Source organism: Scomber scombrus, chromosome 5, assembly GCF_963691925.1.
Source record: "Scomber scombrus chromosome 5, fScoSco1.1, whole genome shotgun sequence".
In the NCBI taxonomy this organism is placed as follows: domain Eukaryota; kingdom Metazoa; phylum Chordata; class Actinopteri; order Scombriformes; family Scombridae; genus Scomber; species Scomber scombrus.
Genome location: NC_084974.1, coordinates 17,247,034 through 17,263,939, shown reverse-complemented (window position 1 = coordinate 17,263,939; position 16,906 = coordinate 17,247,034). Strand labels below are relative to the sequence as shown.

The following is a 16,906-nucleotide window of genomic DNA, read 5'->3' as shown; positions in this document are numbered from 1 at the left end:
AGCATGATTTCTTATTCATTCATTAGAACCAGTGTGGGAAACAGCACAGTCACCGCCACCATCAGCTGTAATTCTGTTGTAATCAGAAACCAATGAGCTTCTACTCTATTTGATCCTTGTTTTAAATGTGCAATTAATAATAATTTTCAGTTATTGTCACATAGATATTAAAGGTTTTTTTTTTGGAAAATATATACATTTTGTATGTTTGTCAACTGATCATAATTGGAATTTGCTTACACATTACAGATTTAAGCCAGAAAATTATGAATGATCAAATATCACATTGTAGATGTAGTTGTTGTCGAGTGTTAGTAAGTGTATTAGACAAAGTTTGGAATTTGTGCTCCCTATTTATCCACCTTTAGATCCCAGATTGCACTTTTAAACCCTTTTTATGCCATATTTTGATAGCTCCCCCTATATCTGAGACGTACAAAAGAATACATTCAGCTTTCAAGTTGCTAAAAGGAAACCTAAGAGGGCTTCTGGTAAATGTTAATGCCCTACCTCTTCTTTATTTGGCTCTTAATTGGTGTATAAATATTGGCTTTAATTCCCAAAATGCAATGATTCACTTGCTAGATTTCCCTAATGGTGTAGACTTTCAAGTGAGGCACCAGTTCAAGGCCCTAATATGGTTTTGTACTGTGGGGGAGCAAATGCCAAGTTAAAGCTCAGAATCTCACAGTTGTTTGTCTTCTGTGCTTGTTTCATGTTCAGAAAGTGTCAGAAGAGTTCACATTGTCAGGTCTTTAGATGTCTTAGAAGATGCAGATTGTGTGTGTAGACCTCTTGGGAGAGATAAGTCACCCTTTTATAAGAACAGTCTTTCATGTGTTTGAAAGTGTTTAGACCTGTTGCCTTCATATATGTTTTCATTGAATATTTATACTAAAACAAAAATCTTTAAGTTGACATCTTGCATGAAGAAAAAGTTGCCAAATATGCTTGGTACTGATCCAAATACTAGATTCAGACATCTCACACACTAGTATGCAGCTGCCTCTTATAATATAGCTAAAACACACATTTTAGTATGACTAAAGCTTGCAGAGTACTACTTTCAAGATGGATAGTGGATGCTTGCAACATCACAGAAAATTGCACTCCACAAGTTTTTTGTCAGTGGTTGTATTTCTTTTGGGCAGAGGGTGGAATTTACCCAGAATCCCTAGCTCTGAAGGAATAAAGTGAGTCTGTGGCGATAATGCTCCAGCTCGTCAGATGCTCAGAGATGATCCAAGGCAGGGACATTATATCCTGGCTAAGCCTCCAGTAACCCCCCCTCTCCCCCAGCTTGTCGAGAGGAGCCAGAGGAAAGACATGGAACAAGGAATTATGTTGTAGACTTGATTGAAAAGACCCTATGTCTCCGCAAATCTGCAGTCCAGGGTAAACTGTTGTTTAGCATGCTACAGTAAGACGTCAGCTGAATATTATTGAACAATATAAAAACTCAGTCATATCAAGAATTAAACATTAACAATGTTTTTGGGTGTGATGAGTAAAAGGGGATTTTCTGAGGTCAACACAGCCCTCTGCTTTATCGACACTGCAACGCTGTAAATTAACTGCCAATAAGAGCTTTGCAAGCAAACATTACACGATACATGAACCTGCACCTGGCCTCTATACTGCACCCTTTAGACTTGATAATACAACAAACAATAATGTAGTTTTTATTGCTTGCTTGGCTAAGCCAGCAGGGATTTGTAAATCCGTCGGACTTTAACATGTGGTGCACAGAATACATACAGAGCATGACTTCAGGATTATTCACATGTCTTTGTTGTAACAAACACATTGGAAAGCACATAATAAATCCAGTGTTTTAGTGCCAAATGGTATTGTAGGAGCCCATTTTTTGTCAGGTTTTCATGCATGTTTTGTTTGCTGTGTGTTAGATATTGGCAGGTTTTCACTGCTGTTCAGTCTTGGTATTCAAATCTTACTGCCTGTACACCATTGACTTCCACAAAGACTTTTATGAGTGCAGTTAGTATTCGACATAATTAGTCATTAAACATTTACCACAGTTGTTTTAAATCTCACATGTATCATTCCTCTTTGAAGTATTTCATTGGAAAAATTAAAGAATCATTTAGAAATGCAAATTAGTTTTTTTTTCTCACATTTGTTTACTCTTATTCCCAGTTGAAATTGTGTTTTTTCTGACCCGCAGTTTTTTATCTTTGCTTTAAACAGTTATTAAAGAAAGAAAATATTATAAGGGTCCATTTTAATTGGACTCCAGGGAAAAGGTTTGTAATGCCAGCCCACCCTGTTTCACTGCAGTAATGTTGTTTTTTTCATGGAGTTGTTGTAAATGATTATGGGCCCTACTTAGCACATTGTTTTTTTGCAAATGCTATGTGACTGTAATGTGCCAGTGAATTCACATTGTGTCTGAATTTTATTCCTTCGTACTTTTGTGGCACGTTATCGGTCAAACTATTGTAAGAAAAGCAGTGATCTCTATTAGTTTGTCAACCTTTTCCTTGCCTTGATCTCGGCCAGGGAAAAACACATTTAAGGAGAAGTATGAAGTGGAGATGAGTGCAATGGGCTTTTGTGTGGAGAATTTTGCCAATCTCAAAAGATACAATAAACTGCCATCGAGGACTTCAAGTTCACTGTCACATTTTTTCCATTTTATTAGTTGTAGTCAAACCTTCACTTGTATTTCACCACCTCTGTTAAATGTCACAGCTTGTATTTGTACATCTTCAAATCATTGTTTGTGGTATTACAAAGGACTCCGGAAATCTATTTAGCAAGCGAGCAGTGGCATTGGAATTCTACTGAGGACAATATTGTGCTCTGTTGATGGTCTGCTACAACAGCAATACGAAAAATGATTTGGTGAAGATTGTATGCTCATCTCATTATGTTCATTTCCTTTTCGAACTGCAACAAATACAAAAGACACGGATGTTAGCAGTTCGGTGCTGCAGAATGGGTATTGACGGTCCTTAAGTTGATTCTGCAGCAATGTCCCATTGTCCTGCCACTGCCCAGCAAAGGGTTAGTGCGGGAGTCTATTCAGTGCAAGTGACGGGTTTGCTCTGTCAATGCAGGAGAGTCATTGTTTCAATTATATCCATGTAATTACATCTATAAATTGTAATGTGTTTGTGTGTGTGGGTTAGCATAAGTGTGTGTGAGAGATATGCCTTGTAATTTGAGCAGAAAACTATTAAAAGAAAAAAAGATGGGAAAACTGAAATTATGTCCCATATAATCATCCTGGTGACAAGCTCGGGGCTCTGATCTCCCGACTGACAGATACTCCAATAGGATGCTCTGTTACTGACCAGAGTGACAATTAGTCATTCCAGTACAGAGACAGAAAGGTGCGACAGTAAAGCATGTGGTACTGGGAGTGGAGCAGTACAGCGGAGCAGATTTCACCAACGCACAGACACAGGCATCAGTTGCAAATCCTCTTTATTCCCCCATAAATCCCCACGGCTGTGCACATCCTGTCAGGACGCCGGTGTGGGCATGTCAGCACTCCCAGATCGAGCCATGAGCAGAGCTGTGCCGGCGGTATGGACACCATCTACATTACAGACATCAAATTCTACTTATTTTAAGTGTGATGCCACAAAGGCTGCTGTAATAATATTGCTTGTCATTTATTTATTTATTTATTTTCTATTTTAAGCACCTTATGAATGCATTAAACATGGGTGTCCTCAGGGAATCACACTCTTGATCTTGGGTGTTAGAGCAGCAAATGACAAATCTACACAGGAAGAGGAATTATAGTTATGACAATGTGACACTTTATAAAGAAATTCTGTTGTCTTTGAGGTCAGGGTCACATACAAAACATCACTTTTTGAGACTAAACCTGGACCCTCAAACCTGGACTCAAATGAAAAATAAACACGTGAATAGATCTCTTTGGCAAAACTGAACTTGACATGTTGTTATATTATGAAACATTATATTGTAAGATGTCCCTAGTTACATGTTCATCACCTATGAAGTGAATTTGCACTTTTTTGTTGGGGGTTTGACAGTAGATTTGGGAATGGTTGTTGCTCAGCAGGTAGAGTGGATCATCCAATAATCACAGGGTTGGCTGTTGATTACAGGGATTTCCTGTCCACATTTCAAGTGTCTTTGAGCAAGACACTTAAGACTCCAATTCCTCCCAATGGTTATCAGGCCAGTGTAATGTAGTGTGCAACCAGTGGTGTAGATGTGAATGGGTGATTGGATACAAGTGATATATACATGCACGAAAGAATAATTTTTGACAAAAAATTCTTATTACAAGATCTGATTACTTGTTTCTTCCTCAGCATTCTCCAAAGTTCTCCAAATCAAATGAGAAAATACGTCATTTGTACATGCAGAGTGACAAAGACATGTTTCATGATTTTCATGATTTAACATCATCGCAGTAATTGGAAGAACATCATCATATCTCAATACCTTTCACAGCTGTTAAAATTACTGTCAAAAAACTAACATGATATGATAAACGGTGTGATGAGAAAATATCATGGTTTAGGGTCAAAATGAAGGCTTCCTTATTGTTAGAGGACCTTTGTCGTCATCATTACAATAATGATCCCATGGTTAAAATTAGGGGATGATAATGGTCTTGATGAAATAAATATGTACTTCATTTGGATCATTTCCTGATTTCTTTCCCCCTAATTTTCTTGGGAGGATATTCTCTGTTTAAAAATGACCCAAAGCATAGCAGCAGAATCTGAGACACACATGGTCCCTAGTATTAGAAAGACTTAAATGTTGCACCCCACGTTTGCACCCATAATGCAACAAATGTTTTTCCACCAATATCATGAGACCCTCCCTGCCTGGTAAATTCCTCCATCTTTCAGATTTTGTACTATACCTCCAGTCTGTACCAAAAAGCTTTCTGTTAAAATTAGTTTTCACAAAGTCCAAACTATTAATGATATCATCAGGGGTTATTTTTGCTCCACAGTCAAAGAATACTATACAACTGTTTTCACAGTCTGAGTTGATTTGTGACTTTTGTGTTTAATATCATCACACAATAAACTTGGGACCTCTGTAATGTATTGTGTTATGTAACATGTCTCATATTCTCCTTCCATTATAACACGGTATTGCAGCAACATCACAGATTGAATGAAAATGAGCATTACAGTTATATATATCTCATGGCTATTCCATTTGAAAATCGTTCCACATAATGTACTGCCAATCATGTTTTTGTGGCATTCCCCAGTAATAAATAAAGAACTGCCAAACAGACAACAAGTATTCAATACTGAACATAATATTAGCAGTCCGATATGCAACCAACCGTAACAGCTGATACTGTAGGTGTTATCAGATTTTTGGTCTCTCCCTGACATTTTTTGATACATTCTGGGTGCGTACACCGGGTGGATTTTTCTACCTGTTAAATAACACTCTCCCTCTGTGTGTAGAGGCAGCAGAGACCCTGCATGTTTCCTTGCAGATGTGTCAAACGTTAGACAGAAGGGAGCAAGGTGAGGGCAGTAAGGTGTGGGGGCGAATCGAAGGGGAGGAGACAGAACTGTGCACAGGCCATTTAGTGGGTGTATGTTCATTAGCATGGAGCATGGGCTGTTCCCTCTCCTCAGGGAATGAGCTGTGCTATCTGACATCCCCGATACAGTAAACAAACTGCGCCTTGCACATCCCTCCTTCACACACACCGACGCACAGCCACGACTTGCACCGTGAAGACGAGTCCATCTTAAGAGAGCGTTCAACTGAAACAAAACTTTTCTCATTAATTAGTTTCATTGCAGTTCTACTTCCAAGTTGTCCTCACGCTAAGTGAATGCAACTTGAATAAGGTGTTGTTTTCAGACGAGAATGTGAATGTGTCACTTGTCTTAGAGGCCCTCAGCTCAACCTATTACGCCCTCACAGTGTTGAGAAATTCTGCACTCTCCGCTCGTCTCTTATCAAAATCATTCAAGTTCAGAGCATGACTAGTGAGATTGATGGAAAATTGAGCTGCTCTCTCATGCAGCAAAGAACAGCCATTCCCTTACCCGCCACTCCTCCATCAGTCCAAATGTGCACAGATATAGACTATTGATAAATGCCTCTGAACTATTCTGAGACTGGAAATTTAAGGGCTTCAAATTTTGCCTTGTTCTTCTGTGGTGCACGGATAAATCTGGCTAAATGCTAGACAGTGATACTCTTTGACACCTGAGGCAGCCACGTATTTCTCTGCATGGGGACATTGGGGGCAATTTATCTCCAGACTTGTGTCTATTTCTGATGATTGAACCCTATAACTTCCAGAAATCGCCTCTTAAATCGCAATATATTTTACAGTGTGTGAACTCTCTCTGAAATTGCAGACGGTGTCTACTGTTTCATGGTGTAATAACTGTCTTAAAACATTTCTCAACATCACTCACTCAAGAGGCTCAGGCAGCTATTTGGCCTATATGGCACTGAAAGCATTCATGTGACGAGCCGGGTTCAACGGTGTGTATGGTTAATAATTTAGACAGACATACATGTTCAAGTAATAGATAGTTTTTTGTATATTTTATGAATACAGTCTTTATGCTAAGCTAAGTCAACTAACTCTCCCAAAATGATGAACTATTCCTGTAATGTATGTGAATGGATTTGAATTTGAATGGTTTTGTGGACAATGTGACTCCACAAAAAGGAAGGAAAATAGTGAAGAAAAAATCAGACAGATTAAAAATTCTTGTTATTAGGGAAAATCCTCATTCTGGGTATTACCAATCCTAATTATTGGCGGGTTTTTGCAGCATTTGTCTGTAAGTAACAACAAAATGTTTTAATAGCCTATTTTTGGGCTCCTTGGTTACCAATTGTAAACCATTTTTCAGCCTCCATGGACCAACTTATGCCATTGTATTATCTAGTTTCTATTGGGAAACAACATAAGGTGGCATTTCTCTCAGCCACCTATTCAAGTTTTTCATCTCTGTCTTAGGTCATGCAAAAATGCTCTGAAAGAAAACAAACTGATTTCATTTATTTGGCAGTCTAATGAAGTAATGGTCGGACCACAGCTTCCAGTGTGGTCCGTGTCTGTGTGAGGGTATTAGCTTTGAGACTGGCTGAGAGGGTTTACTGATCATGAAATTATTTACGGTTATTGTCCTGTTTTCAGACTCCAGAGCCGGCGAGGGGGCACCACAGAAAATTGACCATGCTGTCATTGGAGGAGTGGTTGCCGTGGTGATGTTTGCCATCCTCTGTGCACTCATTGTGCTTGGTCGATACTTTGCCAGACACAAAGGTAAAACACCGGCAATGCAATCATACTTGATCATGAACACAACTCAGAGTTCAAGTGTTTTTTTGTTGCAAGTGGAGTGTAATAGGCTTGAAGTGCACAAGAGGAGGAGGAAGAGGAGGAGCAGGAGTGTGTGTGGCTAATTTGTCTGTACTCCTGCACAGGCACTTACTTCACACATGAAGCCAAAGGGGCAGACGACGCAGCTGATGCAGACACGGCCATCATCAACGCGGAGGGAGGACACAACAATACAGACGAGAAGAAGGAGTACTATATCTAAACAGGACAGGCCAGGAGAGACGGGTGGGGATGCTGCTGGTTGTGGTGGTGGTGTTGGAGCATTATGTGTAACTCATGGGTTACGAGAAGGCTTGGGGGCAGGGAGGGCAAGATTTAAAGAGGAAGAGAAGAAAGAGAAAGTGGTAAGTAGGACTGGCATGGCCAAGTGGTAAGAATAGGCGTTGCTGAGTCTCCTATCCGACCCTTCCTGGACTGCCGGGGCCTATTCTGTACAGTTCAATTATTTTACAGACAATTTTGTGCCTTGTTCTATTTCTTTTGTTTATTTTGTTGTTTCCCCCCTTCACATGCTTGTTGGATTGGATTTTATTTTTCTCCATGTACTCCACCTGATCCTTTGTTGCATTTGGCTTTCGGAGGAGATTAAATGGGCCTGGTGTTTGTCTATGTGTGCTGCAGCTAGCTTTTAGCTCGAGAGTAGCTGTGCACTAGGAGCCAGCTCATCCACACTTTTTTTTTTTTTTTTTTTTGAGTAATCTCCAGAGTTCAGTGACTGGAACACAGTGTCAACACATTTCTCCCTGCTGGGTCAAAGTCCAACCGTCCCTGCAAATTCATCACATTGCCTCTCCCATACATGCAGGTCTGATTGGTTTCAATGTGTTTCAGCACAGATTTCACTCAAACCCAGGGTCAGGTTCACTGTGTTGATTAATAATGTAACGATTGTGAGTGATCATGCTCGTCATAGAATGTATTTGTCTCTGAAAGTCAAGTACAGTAGGAGTGTGGTTAAGTATAATTTCACACCAAACTGCAAAGTACATCTGGTCCTGCATTGGTTTCAAGAAGACATCTGACAAGTAGTAGATGTAAGGTCAGTTTAGTATTTGTGTAGGATTTGTGGAGTGCAGTCTAAGACACCATGACAGCTGTAATGTGCTGTGATATAGCGATAACATTTCTACTGAAAAAAATCAGAACTGTTCATTCTTTTCTTAAAGCTCTGAATCATGTTTTTCTGCCCATTGGGAGAACAACACTAAATAAACAATGGCAGATAACGTCTCTTGTCATCTGCTTTTTATGTTGTCATTAACCAAACATCTGCTCATGAGACTATTAAAAGAAATCCTCAGCCTTTTGTGAAATACACTTTTATATTTGTCCGTTAAATATGAAGCTACAGACAGGAGATGGTTAGCTTAGCTAAGCATTAAGACTGGAAACAGGGAGAAACAGTTGGCTTGGCTCGGTCCAAAGGTGGGAAATGCAACATACCAGGTTTACTGGACTATTTCCTGGCGAAGAAAAAAAGGTTAGTCCAGTTAGTTAGTGCTCATACACTACTGTTTTTGTAAGGACTAAATAAACAAGATATAAAGTGTTAATCACTGAGGTTTAGAGGTTGCAGCTGGCAGGTTTTGTTGCTAACAGTTTTCATCCCATTTCAAATCTTTGTGCTAAGCTAAGCTAACTGGCTGCTGGCAGTAACTTCATATTTACATTACAAATATGGAATTGTAAACTTTTCATCTAACTCTCACATATAGCCTAAGCTCATTTCCCAAAATGTCAAACTATTTTAAAAGCATTGCCTTTATCTAGAATTACTTAATCATTATTTTTGTCACTCTTTTTCATCCATGGCATGGCATGGAAGGACCAAAAACATGGCAGAAAAGTTTGCTCTATTAATTACGGAGCCAAAAGACATCTTGTCTGTGGGCAGCACTGTTGGTTTAAGGGTCAGATTTACTCTGAGAACACAATCTAGTACCTAAAAGAGTGACTGGTCCTGCTGCATTGATCATAAAATCTTTTTAAAATGTATTATTTGTTAGATATTGATATGGCCTGCTGTGTCCACTTTTGGTTTAAACATAAATCTTCACATTTTCATACTAGCTACATAGTTAACCCTGGACCAAATATGGTAATTATGCATGTGCGTACATACAGTGCATATTATTTGTATAAAGTAAAGGCTGACAGCAAAAGTCCACTTTACAGACTGCTCCTCTCTATTGATCTAATTGATTTTTTATCTGATAATACAGGATATTGACTGTTTAAAAAGCCCCATCATCACTCCCTATGCTCTGTTATTGGTTGGGGGCTACACACCCACTGCCCAAAGGTTGACGCCCTGAAATGTCCTGAACACTGCAAAACAATAGAATACAGGCAGAGGGCAGAGTCTCTGCAGAGACACCGCCACACACTTCTAGAAGGTCATAAGTGATGATTGAGAGGGATTATTTTGTACAAGTCTGTACAATGTATTTTTTTGTGAAAATCCTACTCATTCTTCCCTCAACTGGAAATCTTACAAGGACTTTGGTATTTTCCAAGGTTTTATCTTTTGAATTGATTGAGCCGTGTTCAAGGGAAGAATGTTACACTTTCAATGGCACGGTTTCCTTTCAGTGATGTATAAGGTATCAGAGTAGGTCCGTGTCAATACTCATAGAAAGTGAAAAAAAAAAGTTTTTTTATTTTTTATTTCCTGGCTCCTTGCTACACTCTATGACTTGTTTGCCCTTGCCCATACAAGAGTAAAAAGACATTCAGTCATTGCAAACATTAATTAGTTAAAATTCCTTGCTCTCTGTAAAGAAATGTTACCTTTGGGTGCTCTTTGATAACTTGTAAAGGCTCTTGGCCTAACAAGTTATCAAAGATTTGTGTGGAGCTTTAGACTTGGTTTGGGAAAGATAATTTTCTTACTGTCATCCTGCAGCCTCAAACCTTCACAGGGGAGCCGTTTACTGTTACAAATGTCCTTTTCTCACCAACACAAATCAGAAGATCCTACATTAGAAGACAGAGACGCAGTGTGCGCACCGTGCATGCTTCATGCTTCTGACTCAGTCACAGCTAGAAGAATAAAACCTGTTTGGTAATTAGTGAGTGATTTCATTGTATTGCCTGAATAAGAAAAAAAAAACAGTAAATGTATTATGAAAAAGGATAACCACTGCCTTAAACCCACCTCTTGATACTTATCATTATAAAGGAAAAGACTGAAGGACTTAATTTAGTGCCTTCTTTGATTTTGAGGCATATGGTTAGTATCGTACAGTATCCTCATGTACACTCTACAGTATCTCTTGTATAGTTCTTGTCCTTTCTAACTTACAGGGCCAATACTCATCCACGTTGTCTGTATTCACGCATCATAGACTCACATTACAACCTGGAGCCTAAAAAGCTGAATGAGTTTGATGTTGCAAAAAAAAAAAAAAAGAAGAAAAGAAAAAAGGAAAAAAAAAGTATTTCTTTGTTTATCAGGGTGGTGTGGCAGCTTCCACTGACTAGAATGTCATGTGCCAGGATGTAGTATTTATTGTCTTAATTCGTGATCACGTTTTACAAAAGAATCTCAATTTGGTCATAATTATTTTTCTCTGCTTCACTTCACTTTATTATTTATTTGGATATATTCAAGGACAAGGCTCATAAGTAAATATCAGAGAGAAATACAGTACTTTCAGGAGTGTCAGTGTCATGGAAACAGTTATCTGCATGACACATTTTATTTTGGGATTTGATATTTATCTTAAATGATTTAAAAGTGAGTGCTGCTTTTAATCGAGAAACATTAAAGATCGTGAAAAGCATCATTCTAATCCAATTTTTCGTTTTTTTTAGTATGTTTGTTTTCACTCTCTCAGGTTCATGAGTGTTAATAGTTGTGTTTTTGCATCTCAGGTAGAATGCAAATTTAAGGCCCCAGTATATACTGTAGTACCACAGCTATTCAAAAAGTGAAGAAACCACAAGATGTACATGTTTTTTCTCAGTTGTACATGTTTATGTGTTCTTAATATGGTGCACTGTTACAGTAAACGTTAAATATAATTTTGCATAGACCTAGTTCACAAATAAAGAAAACTAGATTTGTTAAGCAGACGAAAATTATGTACAGTCAGTGTCAACAAAATCACAACAATGTTCATAAAACTTCTTCTTCTTCTTCTTCCACTGTACCACTTTGCTCATAGAGTATCAGTTATTTAGTAATTATAGGATGTGACCACAGACAGTCAATCAAGCATCTGTTTGCATTCAATCAATTCATGCATACATTTTCATAGATGAAAAGATGGTGTATTTACTGTGACATGAAGTTTTATGAATGACCTGTAACATGTCTTGGATATTTGGATGAAACTCATGTTTAACGCCTGGGAAGGGAGAGAGGATGAGAGGGATGGAGGGGGTTTGGTTGTTTTATTACCCCAAAATTGTTGTTGTTGTTTTTCTAGTTTTGTTTTGTTTTGTTGTTGAATCTTAAATTTCTCTCTGTACCCAGGCGACATTTTTTTCTTTTGTGTAGTGAAGAAGATGTTTCTCATACGACCATGCATATTTTGTATTGGTTCACCAACATTTTTACAAAAGGAAAAAAAAATCAGAAGAGTACTTGTCTTAATAAAAAGATATCAATGTTTAAAGCGCTGTGTTGTTGTGACTTGATCAAAAATGTGGTTTCACTTTGTCGTCCTGTCCTGCTCGCAGACTGCAGAATTTATTAACTTGTCTGTGTTGTCAACGTCTGTCTAACGCACTGAATACATTAGCTGGATTTGAAAATGTTCACTTCATCCTGAGCTGCTGATACTTGTCAAACTCCCAGAGAAGAAAGAGTCGAGGCAAAAGTACTGTACCGAAGTGGATTCAGTGTGTGGGGGAGAAGCAGCAGCAGCAATCTGAGCTCCCATCAGTGACTGACACATACACTGTGGTACAGATAGAGGCGAGAAACGTTTTAAATAACGCCAAGACTGACACTGACAGGCTCAGGGGCCCCTGTTAAGGTTTTTCGGGCTGAACACGTAGATGTTAGCGATTTGACAAATTGATAGGCATTTCGAGGAACAAGACCTAATTCATAACCATAAGCTATTCTGTCATCATAATTCTGTCAGTGACACAATTTCCACATTACTTTAAGTGATCCATGCCAAGTAAAGGTCAACAACATTATTCAAACTTTAATGGGAATAGTTTAACCTTAGAATCCAGCCACTTTTCTCCCTTACTCATACAATCATTGCAATATAATGCTTCCCTCAAGGAAGATTAAATAGGTGCCTATTGATTTTTTATATTTTATTTTTTGGAAACATGACAGATTACAGGATTTCCTCTATATTTATTAATATTTCCTCCACCGAATCAAGAGGTTAAACCCTTTAAATTAAACCATTACAATCAGAGGCAGGTACGAGGATTTGCTGTTGAGCTGGATCAGCTGTCATTGCATTATGAATGCATGAATGTTGAGGGGTGATGTTTCAGTTAGATGCTGCTAATTCCATTTAAATGTTCAATTTTAATTTGGAATGACATGTTTAAGTGTAATTAGCACAATGGGGAAATTGAGAGTGAACGAATGTCTGAGCATGGCTTGTTTAGTTGGTTAATTGATTGATTGAGATTGATAGCATGTAGCACTTGGCTTGGCTGAGGTATAATTAAATGATGTGGGAATAAATAGTGGGTGAACAAAGGCGAACGCAACAGACTCTGCCACACTTATCTCCCTCTATAGCTCCTGTCTAGCACAAATATTCAAGGACTTACATAATGCTTGTTTAACAAGACGACAAATTCTTCCATTGTGCTGCTTTTCAAACTACATTTTTATTCCTCAAGGAGAATGAAAAGCTCAAGGGATTTTTTTCACATCGATTTTTTTCTTAAAGACTTTTTCTATTGGAGATAAAAAAAAACATCTACCTGAAACTGAAAAGGTGTGATGACAGCTGACAGAGGAACGTTTTTTTTAGGGATTGACATTCACTTTGAATCAATTTCCACTGTTTCAATTCGCCAAACTCTGTAAAGCTGTGAAAACATCTCTGTCAAATTACATTTTACATCATGCAGTAAGTTTGTCAGAGCATCAAGACATTTTAAATGTTTATCAATTATTTTAAATAATGGCTGCATTTTTATATTTCAGTGCATTACATACAGTACATTACTAAGATTATACAAGAAGTCAGAATTTCAAATTATTTAAAGCAGGCTTTTTGTTTTGTTTACATTATAAATAAGCTAAATTCTATAAATATAGATAATGTAGGCTGCAGTCTATGTTTACAATGCTGTAAATCCTATTCATAAGAATTAAAATGATTGTGATTGCACCCAATCACCCAGTTTACTTTTCTTGTCAACCACAACTGTTTTATTCAAGGCACCAAACACTGGATATTTACAGTAAATTACTTGTAAATGTACTGTATTCATCTAAAATTGAGTGCATCATACCTATACTGTAACTCTGAAAAGCCCATACCATTACAATAAACCCATGTCAGCACACTGCAACCTTTTGACCATAATCAAAAGAAAATCAATTGCATTTCTTTTCTTGCATTGTGTTTCTCCTTTTTTCTGTCCACCACTGCTCTACATCAGACACTTATGGCGGTGGTTGTGGGGTAATCACAAATGAAGTTACGGTACTGCTCACCTTGGCACTATTGTTCAGATCATTTAAAATGATTTGCACTCACATGTTGCATTGATTCAGTGATCTGTGTACAATGGCAGAAGACACTGGGAGATCTTTTATTTTAAGTACCAGTGCAACCATGTAAAAATACCTCATTACAAGTAAGGGTCCTGCATTCAAAACCCTTAACAGCAAAATGCATTCAAGAAAACTGCTAGCTGTGAATGGTGTATTGTTATAGCCTATATTAAATTGATGGATTGTTAACACTAATGCATCTATGCATAAGTAGGATTTCTTGTTGTGGTTGGTCAATGCGGAGCTATAGTTTTAACTACTTCACATATAAAGTTCAGTGGTTCAAGACCTAGTGATCTACTGGGTCACAAGAGAAATCTTGGGGGTGGGGGTCAAAGATGATTAATGGCATCAGAAAGAAGGGGGAGAAATTCAATAACCTGATAAACAAGTCTATTCACGTTAAGCATTTTTCTTAAATCTTTTATGTTTTGGGAAATATTGGATAATTTCACCTCTTTGAGCCCAAGCAATTATTTAAATGAAACATCTGAGAGGTTAAAAGAGGGTAAATGCCTCTTTGGTGGAACTGCTAACAACTTATAGACATCCGAATTGTGAAAAACAGCTTTTTGTAAGGGGTCACAAGCCATAAAGTTTGGAAACCACTGGTTTAACAATTAATTATATATTACAAGCTTATCCTATTTGTTTTAGATACAATCTTAAATTGAAAAGTAACAGCTTTCAGATAAATGTAGTGTAGAATAAAAAGTACAACATTTCCCTCTGACATGTAGAGGAGTAGAAGTATGATGTAACATGAACTATAAAAACTAAAGAATAGTACAACTACTTGTACTTTAAGTATACTACTTGAGTGAATGCACTTACGGTAGATACTCTACCACCCTTACTACACTCGCTAGAAAGCATTGAAACTGTGCTAACATGAGCATTTTTCTTTTTTTTTTAATTAAAGGATTTTCTCTTTACATTACGTTTTGCACATTGAAACTCCGCTGTAACTCTCTGTAAGATAAATGACATTTCAGGAAGAAAAAACAATAAACAACACAAAAAACTGCACCCGATCCAACAATGCCAAGACATGCCAAGAGGAGGTTGGCATCATCTGAAAACATCATCTGACTGCTTTTGGATCTTCAAAGTCTTTTTGCTATATATAACTATCAATGTTGAGAGAAAAATGCCAAGTCATTTTCCATGAAACAGATGAGTTAGTTGTTTCAAACAATGATGAAGGACAAGCACCTGAAGCCTAAGATAACCACAACACAATTATCTCCGACTGTTACAGTATGACCCAGAGAAATCTGCATTAATTAAAGCACACACTACCAGCCTGTTAATCCTGTAGGAAAGTGTCAGGGAGAAGAGACTTGTGTTTGTGAGGTGATTAACTCCAAACCTGAAAAATGCTGTGAACAGCACTATAGGCTCTAATGCCAGCGATGTTGCTGCTTGATGTTTAATACTCCGATGCTTAATCAGACACTGATGTTTTTGGTCCAGAGGCAGGAAATGTGCCGGGTGTTGATGTGGAAGTTTTAAGGTGTGATTTATTCGAAAAAGCGAAGACAAAATTGTTTCCCCCCCCCCCCAAAAAAAAAAGGTTAAGTGTTTCAGACAAGGAAATCTGTAATTATCTGCTGAGCTTAAGCTTTAAGCAGCATCCTCTGAAGTTCCCTCAACCAAATCTCAAGGTGACTCCGTTCTGCAGAAGCAAAGAGAAGTTTTCTTTGGCAAATTTACATTGATGTTCCGCTTCATAGCCACCACCCAGATACAATAAGCAAGGAAAACACATCCAAATCTTTTCCTCTTATCATTTATTCTGCAACGACTGTGCATAATCTTTATATCATATTTAGTATTGTTGATGCATAATTCATTTTCGTTTAAAGCAGATTTTTAATTTGAAACACTTAGATAGCTGCTGGTGATTATCTTTTTTGAGATAGCCGTAAAACAAAAAAATGCTATTGTTGCACTACAAGTTTATTTAGTCTTCCAGCTTCGTTCTGATACACAGCCAACTCCTCTATGGATGCTTTTTTTTCTTCTTTTTGCATTTATGTTTTGTGTGTGTGTTTCACTTGTCAGCATATGAAAGTGTTCTATTTTTGTGGGACAGCCTGATACAGTCTAAAAAAATGCCTGTACACAGCCTTGAAGTCAGTCACAGGGAGCCTTAGTGAGCTGGTGAGTTGCTGCAGGAACATTGCCACCTCTATAATTTATCAGTCTGAGTCTATTTTCACTTATTAGATTAATTAGTTAGGTAATTAAAAGTTACATGTTTTAATTAAATTGGCATTGAATTCAAACACAGGGCCTCCAACTGGAAAGAAAGGCATCATGGGATAAAGTTCATCAGCTTGAATGAGCTTAAATTCAATTCCATTTGGCAAGATGTAGACAAATTTAAAAATGATCTGTTTCATGCTCTGTAACTGTTGCCCCTCACTTTTTCATAAGCAACAAAGAATAACACACTGCATATTAAGGAAACTTGGATACGAAGATATACTGAGAGGCGTTTGGTCCTCAGCTTTCTTTGTTCAGCTGGATATCTGTTCATCCAGTTCGTCCGTGTGGTTATCTCATGCACATCCACACCAAGCTCACGTTCACACAACAGTTCACATTGCACACACATGCAGAACGTCAGAAACCGTGATGAGACAAGGAAAGCCACCATCAAAAGCTTAATTCTTGTACTATCACTGCATATTCATTTTAAGACATAAAAGCCTGAGTCTGAGATGTGTTAAGTACAGTGTTAGTGCGCTCTTAGCATGTCATTGTGATATGAACAAAAGAAAATTGAGACAAGAAAAAATGTGTACAGAAAGGAATAAAAGAGACGA

At 37.8% G+C, this 16,906-nt stretch overlaps 1 protein-coding gene across 3 annotated transcripts in view; it reads left to right on the top strand.

Moving 5' to 3' along the window:
- The window catches only part of cadm1b (cell adhesion molecule 1b), a 144,423-nt gene extending 132,447 nt beyond the window's left edge, over positions 1–11,976 (top strand). For all 3 annotated transcript variants that reach the window (XM_062418713.1, XM_062418714.1, XM_062418712.1), the window contains exons 10-11: positions 7,154–7,282; positions 7,444–11,976. In XM_062418713.1, coding sequence (XP_062274697.1) covers positions 7,154–7,282; positions 7,444–7,562 — 248 coding nt within the window. In that variant the 3' untranslated portion in view covers positions 7,563–11,976. The remainder of the gene's footprint in view (positions 1–7,153; positions 7,283–7,443) is intronic.
- Positions 11,977–16,906: the final 4,930 nt, after the last annotated feature.